Source organism: Glycine max, chromosome 4 (assembly GCF_000004515.6).
Source record: "Glycine max cultivar Williams 82 chromosome 4, Glycine_max_v4.0, whole genome shotgun sequence".
Lineage (NCBI taxonomy): Eukaryota > Viridiplantae > Streptophyta > Magnoliopsida > Fabales > Fabaceae > Glycine > Glycine max.
In genome coordinates, this window is record NC_016091.4 from 4,172,567 (window position 1) to 4,182,222 (window position 9,656).

Sequence of the window (9,656 nt, forward strand, 5' to 3'; positions counted from 1 at the left end):
GAGTTCACTCAACTGAATCACATGTTAGGAAGAGCAGCGCGCGACGTGTGTTAGATAAGCAAAATTACTGGACACAGAACACAAAGCTTGACTTGGCTTTCAAGTCTTATAATAAAATTAAGAAGAAGTTTAGATTAGAGAGAGAGAATAATGGTAAGAAAAAAGAAGAGATTGGAATATTGGTGAGGTGGAAGCATCCACTTTTGGTTCTAGGTAGCTATCTATCTCTTCTACAAAACTTGTTCCTCTCTCAACCCCCTTCCTTAGTAGTACTCAAAATGTCCGACCCAGCTTCCAAACCCAACGGAAACGCCGCGGCCGCCACTAACGGCAATCCCGGACCCGTTAAGTCTCAACTCTACAACCCCAACCGTCAAGTTTACCGGCCGCAATCGCACTACCACCGTCGCGGCCAACGCTCCCACCGCAACTTCTGCTGCTGCTGCTGCTTCTGGACCATCCTCACCCTCCTCGCGGTGGCTCTCCTCGCCGCCATTGTCGGCGCCGCACTTTACGTACTCTACCGCCCTCACCGTCCCGAATTCTCCGTCACAAACCTCCGCATTGCGAAGATGAACCTCACCACTTCCGCCGACTCCCCTTCCCACCTCACCACGCTCTTCAACCTCACTCTCATCGCGAAGAACCCTAACAACCACCTCGTCTTCTTCTACGACCCGTTCTCCATGACGGTGTTCTCGAACTCCGTCCCCGTCGGGAACGGTTCCGTTACGGCGTTTACTTCGGACAAGAACAACCAGACGAGCCTCCGCGCGGTGCTGTCGGGGTCGCAAGATCTGGACACGGACTCGTTGACTAGCCTGAGATCGGGGCTGAAGATGAAGAGAGGTTTCCCCGTGGAGATTCAGATGGACACCAAGGTGAAGATGAAGATGGATTGGCTCAAGAGCAAGAAGGTCGGAATTCGAGTCACCTGCGACGGAATCAGAGGAACCGTTCCCTCCGGCAAGTCTCCGGCGGTGGCCTCCGTCGTCGACTCCGAGTGTAAGGTGGATCTTCGAATCAAGATCTGGAAGTTCTCCTTTTAATAATAATAATAATAATAATGTCTTTTTTTGATTGATTGATTGTTATTATCATTGCAAAAATTCGTTATTATCTATCGACATCAATTTCACTAATCAATCCAATCAACCATCGATCCCTTTTCTCTTTTTTATTATTCTTTTTTTTTTTTTTTGGTTTTCATAATTGCATTGGGGGATGATATATCCTTACTTACTTTTCATGAAATGTGCACAAGGTCAAATTTGTATGGGGGGAATGAATTTTGAGCTTGTAATATGAGATTTAGGGCTGAATCGAAGGCCCTAAATTTAGTTTTTCTTTTTTCTTTTTAATTTGTCATTGTAGTTTGTTGATGTAATTTGTTTCAAAGTTCTTATTCTTATAGTAATGCAACTGAAAATTATATCTTGGTTTTGAAATGTAAGTCTAACCACTCCTCTGTGTCTCGTTTTCTTCGATGCATCTATGTTTAATGGATCCCCGGGATCTGCCCAACATGATCGAATGAGATTCTGTGCATTGGTTTCAGTGAATCAGAACAATACATGGTGTAAAAATTAAGTAATTAACCTAAAATGGAAATGAGGGCATTGTATTGTATTTCTTTATTCCAGTACGTTCCAAACTTGTTAGCACCTTAATAAAAATATTATACTAGTATTATGAATTAATTTAAAATGATTTTAGATATAAGTTTTAAAATAATCATTATAAACTCAATAATTTTTCATTAATGACAATTAAAATTAAAATAAATAATAAGAATAAACAACATATTTTGAAAATAATAAAAATTACAAAGCGATCGATCATGTTTGTCTAACAACTGAAGTCCTAAATGGCTAAAACCAGAGATGAAAGAGAGAGAGAGAGAGAGAGAGGAGGGGTGAATTTGGTTGGTATGACAATGAGAATGTAAGAGTAACGAGGAAAGAGACTTTACGAAGACCAGTGATTTGTGGGTGATGCGTAAGATTTTCCCGCAGACTGAGAGATTTGAGAGTTTCAAGTTTCAAGCAAAACAAGTTCCGGAATTGATGCGAAATGTGTTCAACGTTAGATCAGGTGCTGTGCTGTGTTATATCTTTCTGGATTCTGAAAAGTGTCCCACCCACCCTATTGCCACGCGCACTTCTCTTCTCCCGTCTGCAGTGTTAAACGTCGTCAATTCCTCTCTTTAATCGTTATCACTGTGCTACCACCAAAAAAGACAAATCGTTATTACTGTGCACTTAACTTCTAATCCAAAAACTAAAAAGACCTTTTTACCTTTTTGACCTTCAATTAGCAACAAAATGAAAAAAAAAAAAAAAGATATAGACAATTAAGTACACAACACAAACAGTGTTTGCTGGTTTAGTTAGTTAATGATTGCTTCATTCCACCCAACTTTACTTGGAGTTTGATTGAGACCTTGAAGTTGATCACGGTAACGGAAAAGATGCATCAAAACCAAAAACTAGAATTAAATTGCTTTCTTTATCAAGTGGAATGGTCAAAATTTTTATGTTATTTTTTTATGTTTTTACATTCATTTCTCTTATATATCTTTTTCATTCTTTTTATATCATTCTCATCTTTTTCTATCACATAATGCATCATGATTTTAACTTTTTCTTTCTTCTTTTTCTATTGGGATGTGACAAAAATCATAACTCCAAATTCACTTGGGACCAAATCAGGGATCCCCAAAAAAATTGTGCTAGTGGATCTGAAGGCAATGGGTCGTGGGTGCTGTACGAGTCTTTAAAAGCTTTCTATTTTCTACCCTTCCTATGGATACCTATCTCTACCGGGGAAATCCTAATTTCCATCCTAAAGCACATGTGAAGTCTGATATTGTATTAGATCTTATGGACCTACCTGCTACATAGATATATTAGATAGTGAGATCGTAAACAATTTAAGAAAACAATGAGCGAGACAAAAAACAAGTAAGGAGAGAACAAGTTCTCTATATACTCTAAAGAAACTCCCTTCTTTTTTCTTCATAAGCAACATCTGAATCTCTAACTGTATATGTGATTTCTCATTTATCACCATCAAGTGAAGTGCATGACAGTGATAGGGGTGTCTTAATTTGGGTGCACGTGCTTACCATGGACTTCTCGGCCTAGTCGGCAAGATTGTTAGATCTATACATCTTCCAATTCTTTTTCTCAGTTTGTGTCCCCTTACCCCGTACTTTTGTTTTTCTTGGTCTCCTCGTGTTACTTGCATATAATTAGTGACATATAATAGTATAATACTAATACGATTATAGAATATGACATGTGTGATATGGCTTAATTTTCTACCTACAATTAATATATAAGTGCGTGTCTTCACTCCCAATGCAATTGTCAATGGCACTAATTAATCCAACCACGTGAACCCATTTGAACAAGAGGCGAATCCGGTTTCTCAAAGTCACAAGTAAAGGAAGGGCATATATATATATTGCAGAGCAGAAAAAGCGGTTCTGAGAGTGACATGATGTTGTAGTTTTGATTCTTGGGAAAGCTGTGCGCTTTACCAAGTACTATCAAATTTATGTTGATGCGGTGCTTTATGTTTAATTAATTAGTAGTTTTGTGTGACACGCACTTAATTTATTTGAGCATTATTATAAGAATGATAAATGGGATTTGGAGAGTGGTCGTTTTGATGATTGTGACCTTAGAGCTAGAGCAAAGAATGACAATCGTTGTGGGTGGTCAATGCAAATGATTTGGTGCTACTTCTAAATGATTGAGAGCACTGTTTCAGCTGCATTATTGAACAGCTAGCTTACGATCAAAGGAACAAGTTTCTCAAGTCTTTCGCTAGAATTTAGGGATATTTGGCTAGCTAGAGTTAGAACAGCATTTTTTGGACCGCAGACAAACCAGATCTGGAGCTGGCATTATAAGAATGTGACCTTAATCTGCAAAATACCAAACCAAAAAAGCTAATAATACAATTTCTAGCGCACCAATTTTAACGTATACTCTATTACTCGTTAAAAATTATAAAATTAGAAAAAAGATTCGAAGTATGACTTATAAAAAATTATATATACTTTTTAAAATTTTAACAAAAAACATATACTTAAAAAAATATGTTAAAAGGTATATTACTAACATTTTTCATATCAAATATTCTACGTACCTATATATAATTAGCTGCTTTTAGTTATTCACAAGTATTTGTTTTGGTCATCTCACTAGGTTAAAATTTTGAATGCATGATTGATATCCAAGTATAAAATTGAATTTGTAACAATTGATTATGAAAACGAATAAGGTTTAACAACTGAATTATTGATGTTATGTTTTTTCTTTCCTAATTACTTTGCTTTGCTGGATCTAGCAGATGTTAGGTGGAATTCAAGGGTGTGTAATCGGAATTTTAAGAGGAGAAAAACATTTGTTAGATAATATACTGCTTAAATAAGTAATTAAACACAAATGATTAATAGATTGAAATTAAGGTTGAATTGTTCAAATAATACTCGAATTTGATCATTGACGAAAATAATTCTTAATTAGATTTTACTTACTTCTTGGTCGAATTCTAAATTAGTCAGAATTCATTTCTCTTAATAAACCTGAGAAATTTTTTTTTTAACTTTAAACTGATTAAACGTAGCTTTTAATCAAAAATCCTTTTTTCCTTTTAAAAAAAATTCAAGTATTTGCCCTGAAATCAAAACCCTGCCAAACTCCTTGCAGATAATAAGTGAAGCAAATTCATCAAAGTAAATAATAATTGTCCATTCCATTTTGGGTGAATTGAATGGAAGGAGAAGAGAGATAATAATTATATTTATATATATTCTTTTCTAAAAGATCCTTTAATTGGAATTTTTTATTAAAAAATGCATTTCAAAAAACTCATTTTCTTAAATTTATAGTTACCTTACCTTTAGGAAAAAAAGGAAATAAATTGAGACACTATCTAAATTTTAAAACAAAATTCCTTTAACCCTTATAACTTAGGCTTATATATATTTTTGGTTCTAGGAAAAATTACCAATTTCACATTTAGTTCTTAATATAGTTTTTTTTTTACTTTTGGTTCCTGAATTTTATTTTTGTATTTTATCCTTGTCATTACATTCACTATGTTAGATTGAGATATCACCATTTGATGGAAAATATATCAGCCGTTGTGATAAAAAAAAAATCTTAAAAATTTCATGGACCACTTGACATAACCAATCCAATGGGAACCAAATACAAAATAATTTTTTGCAAGAACTAAATATAAAATTTATAAATTTTTCAAGAACCAACTACAAAATTTGTAAATTTTTAGGGGGGGAAATATTCAAATTTTTAGTGATCAAACACTAGCTAATAAAACAAATCAATGGGAACTAGTATCCTACAATCTTTAAATAACTACAATATGACATAAACTTGAGCCAGAATACATAATTTAAGTTCCATTGACTAAAGTGGAAACACTAGAATCCAATAGTTATTTTGTAGCATGTGTCACCAGTCACCACTCTATGATCCCACAGGGGTAGCACCTTGAGCCTTGGATGCAGCTGCAGCAGCAGTAGAACTAGCAATTGGATTAGACAGTGAACTGCTCTGAGATTCAATTGTTTTCTGATGTTGCTGCTGTTTGGACCTTACTTTTTCAAGTAATGCCTTTATCTGATTTCCTGCAAGTGTCTCATGCTCCGGAAAAGCGTTTGCAATTGCACGAAGCTCCTTATCGTGTGTGCTCAGAATAGTTTTTGCATTGATGTAAGCCCTCTCCAGCAACCTCTTCTCCTCATTCTCAATAAGAAGCCTAGTTTCTGAGCTCATGCTTTTCCCATTATCATTGTAATCGTGAGTGACTAGTCCAACTTTATTACTCATACCATATCTAGTAACCATTTTCCTAGCAAGATTAGTTGCGTGTGAAATATCAGATGATAGACCAGAAGTAACTTCACTTTCTCCAAAGATTAGCTCTTCATCAACCCTGCTTCCCATGGAAACATCAAGATAAGCAAGCATCTGTTTACAGCTGATACTGGTCTGATCCTTGTCAGGTAATTGAGTAACCATGCCAAGAGCCGAGCCACGAGGAACTACGGTTGCCTTGTGAACAGGAAGTGCTCCAGCAGTATGCATTGCCACTAAGGCATGGCCACCCTCATGGAAACCAGTAATCCTTCTGTTCTCCTCAGATATAATGGCTGACTTGTGTTCACTTCTGTTGTTGAGCGACAGCAGTTGCAATTCCTAAAATAATGAAGCATGATGTTTTATTTAGTTATTCAAATATATTTAAATATGAGACTTGTTCAATAAAAAAATTGTGTCAACCGTTCCAAATTAAACTCACGTTTTTCTCTATTATTTTTTCTTCTCTCCTACATTTTTCCTCAAATTAAAACCAACAATTGGTATCAGAATTCTCTTCTTGAGGGACCTGTGAAATGGATGCTGAATCTAGTTTCTCACAAATTGCTCTTTCTGTCTTTGATGAGGAGAGCTATGACCTTTGGAAGGTGAAAATGAAGTCCTATATGAAGTCTTTTGATTTATGGGATGCTATGGAAGAGGATTATGAAGTGCCACCGCTCCCTGAAAATCCCACCATGGTCTAAATAAAACCTCACAAAGAGAAAAAAAATCAAGAAGGTGAAGACAAAGACATGCTTATTTGTTGGTGTTTCTCAAATAATCTTCACCACGATCATGACTCTCGATTCATTCAAAGAAATTTGAAATTATTTAAAAAAAGAGTATGAAGGGGATGAGCACCTTCGTGGCATGCAAGTGCTAAACCCGATGAGAAAATTTGAGGTGCAAAAAATGAAGGAATTCGAGACAATTAAAGGGTACTTGGATAGATTACTTGGCATTGCTAACAAGGTTAGATTGCTAGGCATTACATTTGCAAATTCTATAATTGTTGAAAAAATTATGGTTATGGTGCCTGAAAGATATGAAGCATCAATAACCAATTTGGAGATTATAAAGGATTTGTCCAAGATCTCTTTGATAGAGGTGATACATGCCTTGCAATCTCAGGATCAAAGAAGATTGATGAGGGATGAATCAATAGTTGAAGGAACTTTACTAGTCAAGCACTAGAATACGACCAAATACAAGAAAAACAAGAACTTTGATGGAACGGGATCTAGTTCAACATCAACCAATGCAAAAAGAAATTGAAAGAAATCTTATCCGTCTTACCAACACTGCGGAAATAAATGACACCCTCCATTCAGATGCTGGAAAAGACTCGATGCTAAGTGCAATAAATGTAATCAAATGGGGCATGAAACTATTATTTACAAAAATAGGAATCAACTACACAGTGAAGCTGCAAAGGTTACTGATATGGAAGAGTAGTACCTATTTGTTGTTACATGTTTCTCTATTATTGAATCAAGTCAAAATTGACTTATTGAAAGTGGTTGTACTAATGACAAATAACAATGATTTATTCAAGGAACTGAGTAATATAAGCACATTGAAGATTTGAGTTGTAGATCTTTGGGTTTTGCAATTTTCAATTTTTTAGATCGACTTCACGGTTTACGAACGATTTGATTTGGTTTTGAACACACCTAGTTGTAGCCAAATAGTTAGTTACCTCTTTGCAAAGTCTTCAGTAGTTTAGTTTGATCCAGTCTATCAACTTTCACTAATGCTTTAACATATTGAGGAAGTGCTGAAGGATTACAATGTAGAGAGTGCTGACTTTCAAATGCTCTAATCACAGCTTCAGGATTGTTTTGATGGTAAAGTTCCTTGAGATGAGCAACTTCAGTAGCTTCATCTGCATCTCGCAGTCGACGGGTCAGACTGCCAACATAGCTGGACCGAATCTCTCCGGGGAGCAGAAAAGCTTATTTCCTGCAGAAGTTTGAAAGTAGGTGCAACAAATGATAGGTAGATAAAAATCAGCAGTTACTTGGTCCCCAGAACATAAATGTACATAAGAGACAATTTTGAAGTCTAAAGAATTCTACAGCAAAACAATTTTTCTTGAACACCAAAGAGGTAAAATAATTCAGAAAAACAAAGCTACTATAAATGAGAGAAACAAAAACAAATACTTATAGAAACACAGTACAAACTAAATGTGCTATAGGAAGAAGCAATGTGTACTTGTACAGCCTTCAAAATTATTAAACGATAAATAGCTTCTAGCCAACAAACTATAAAATTCCATGTCTAAGAAAAGTAATACAGCATACATATCACAGATGGAAATTACCTTCATTGAATTTAAGACATAGTGATCAAGCATGCATACGTCATGCATAACTAGCTACGATGGTTCTATAATTGCCTCAAACCTTGCGGATACCTCCATTTCTAATTCAAAACAAACAACCCTTGACACAAATGACCAGATAACCTAACAAACTGTAATCAATGAATATGCAATCTTAACAGAAATCTCTGCTCTTAACAATCTTGTGTTTCATTTCATGACTTGCACCATCTATGAAGCACCTTATTTCCAGCTACTTTGAGCATGTTTGGTTTACATCCAACTTGTGCATGAATTCCAAGACAAAATCCAACAGTCCAACGGAAACTGAATGCAAAAGGAAGGGTGTAGATGTTTTTGCAAAAGTCATTTTGCCACCAACCTCCGTTTGCCCGGTTGCAATGATAAGCCAAACCTGCACTCAAACAAGCTTGGCCCATAAGAAACAACCGAGAAAACTGATTCCAATGAAAGAAAACTCTTGTACCACCCCCCAATACATTTGATCCTGAATCAAAACCCTCGACCTATCACCATTTCAAAATAAAACACACATTCAATATAAATGAAAAAGTTGAAGATAAAAAATCTCTTTTTTAATTTATTATTTGGTTGCTACTACTCCTATTTACAAAATTACCCCTGACTCCAATTTTATATCTTTTTTCATTATTTTTTACAAACCAATGAAGTGCTTCACCTGCTGATGACCGCCTATTAAAGGTACAAAAGGCTTACCTCACCAGTGGTCCATTTCTGAAAAACTTCACCGTAGACGCCACCCATTGTAATTTGTTATTAATTAATCAATAACTAAACCAAAGCTTATACTTCTGTTACTTCTCCTCTGCGTTCCCAGATAATTTGGTTTCCGTTTCCCACACATTTCTCCTTCCACCTATTAGATATTTGTATTTTTGAATCCTTATTTTTTTTATATTTCTTCTGTGTTCCTTTATTATATAGTGCATAAGAATGATTGATTGAAATAGACCAATTTGAGAGGGTGGAAAGCTAGAAATTGCGGCTTATTAAATCGGAATTTTGTTTCCTATAATTTGTCAATTTGGGAGATTTGGGCTTAGTCAGTTAAATAATTCATTAATTTTTGAAAAACTTTTTTTTTAATAAAGCAAATAAACCTTATTACTCGTTGAGAATAAGGCCAATATCAAGCATAAGACGTGCTTAGCTACCAAAATACAAATGTTATAATATCACACAGGCATATTAACTTTAAGATTTAATCTTAAGATTCATTATTAAAGTAATAGGATATTAGATCTTCATGTAAAAATTCAGTTTTTGTAGGTAATTATTTTAAAAAAAATTAATTTTCTATTCTCTTCACAAAATTTATTTACATTCAATTCTTGTAAAATCTAAAAAAATATTTAAAATCTCAAAATAAAATTTAGTATTAGAATTAA

At 35.0% G+C, this 9,656-nt stretch overlaps 2 protein-coding genes across 2 annotated transcripts; one reads left to right on the forward strand and one right to left on the reverse strand.

Moving 5' to 3' along the window:
- On the forward strand, positions 1-1,155 carry LOC100786652 (NDR1/HIN1-like protein 13). Its single transcript, XM_003522201.5, has one exon. The coding sequence runs from the start codon at positions 279-281 to the stop codon at positions 1,047-1,049; it is 771 nt and encodes a 256-aa protein (XP_003522249.1). The 5' UTR covers positions 1-278; the 3' UTR covers positions 1,050-1,155.
- Positions 1,156-5,503: 4,348 nt separating this feature from the next.
- On the reverse strand, positions 5,504-9,012 carry LOC100796725 (ATP-dependent zinc metalloprotease FTSH 4, mitochondrial). The gene is made up of 3 exons (XM_041015111.1): positions 8,965-9,012; positions 8,469-8,753; positions 5,504-6,236 (listed from the first exon to the last, which is right to left on the reverse strand). The coding sequence occupies exons 1-3, from the start codon at positions 9,010-9,012 to the stop codon at positions 5,505-5,507; spliced, it is 1,065 nt and encodes a 354-aa protein (XP_040871045.1). The 3' UTR covers position 5,504.
- Positions 9,013-9,656: the final 644 nt, after the last annotated feature.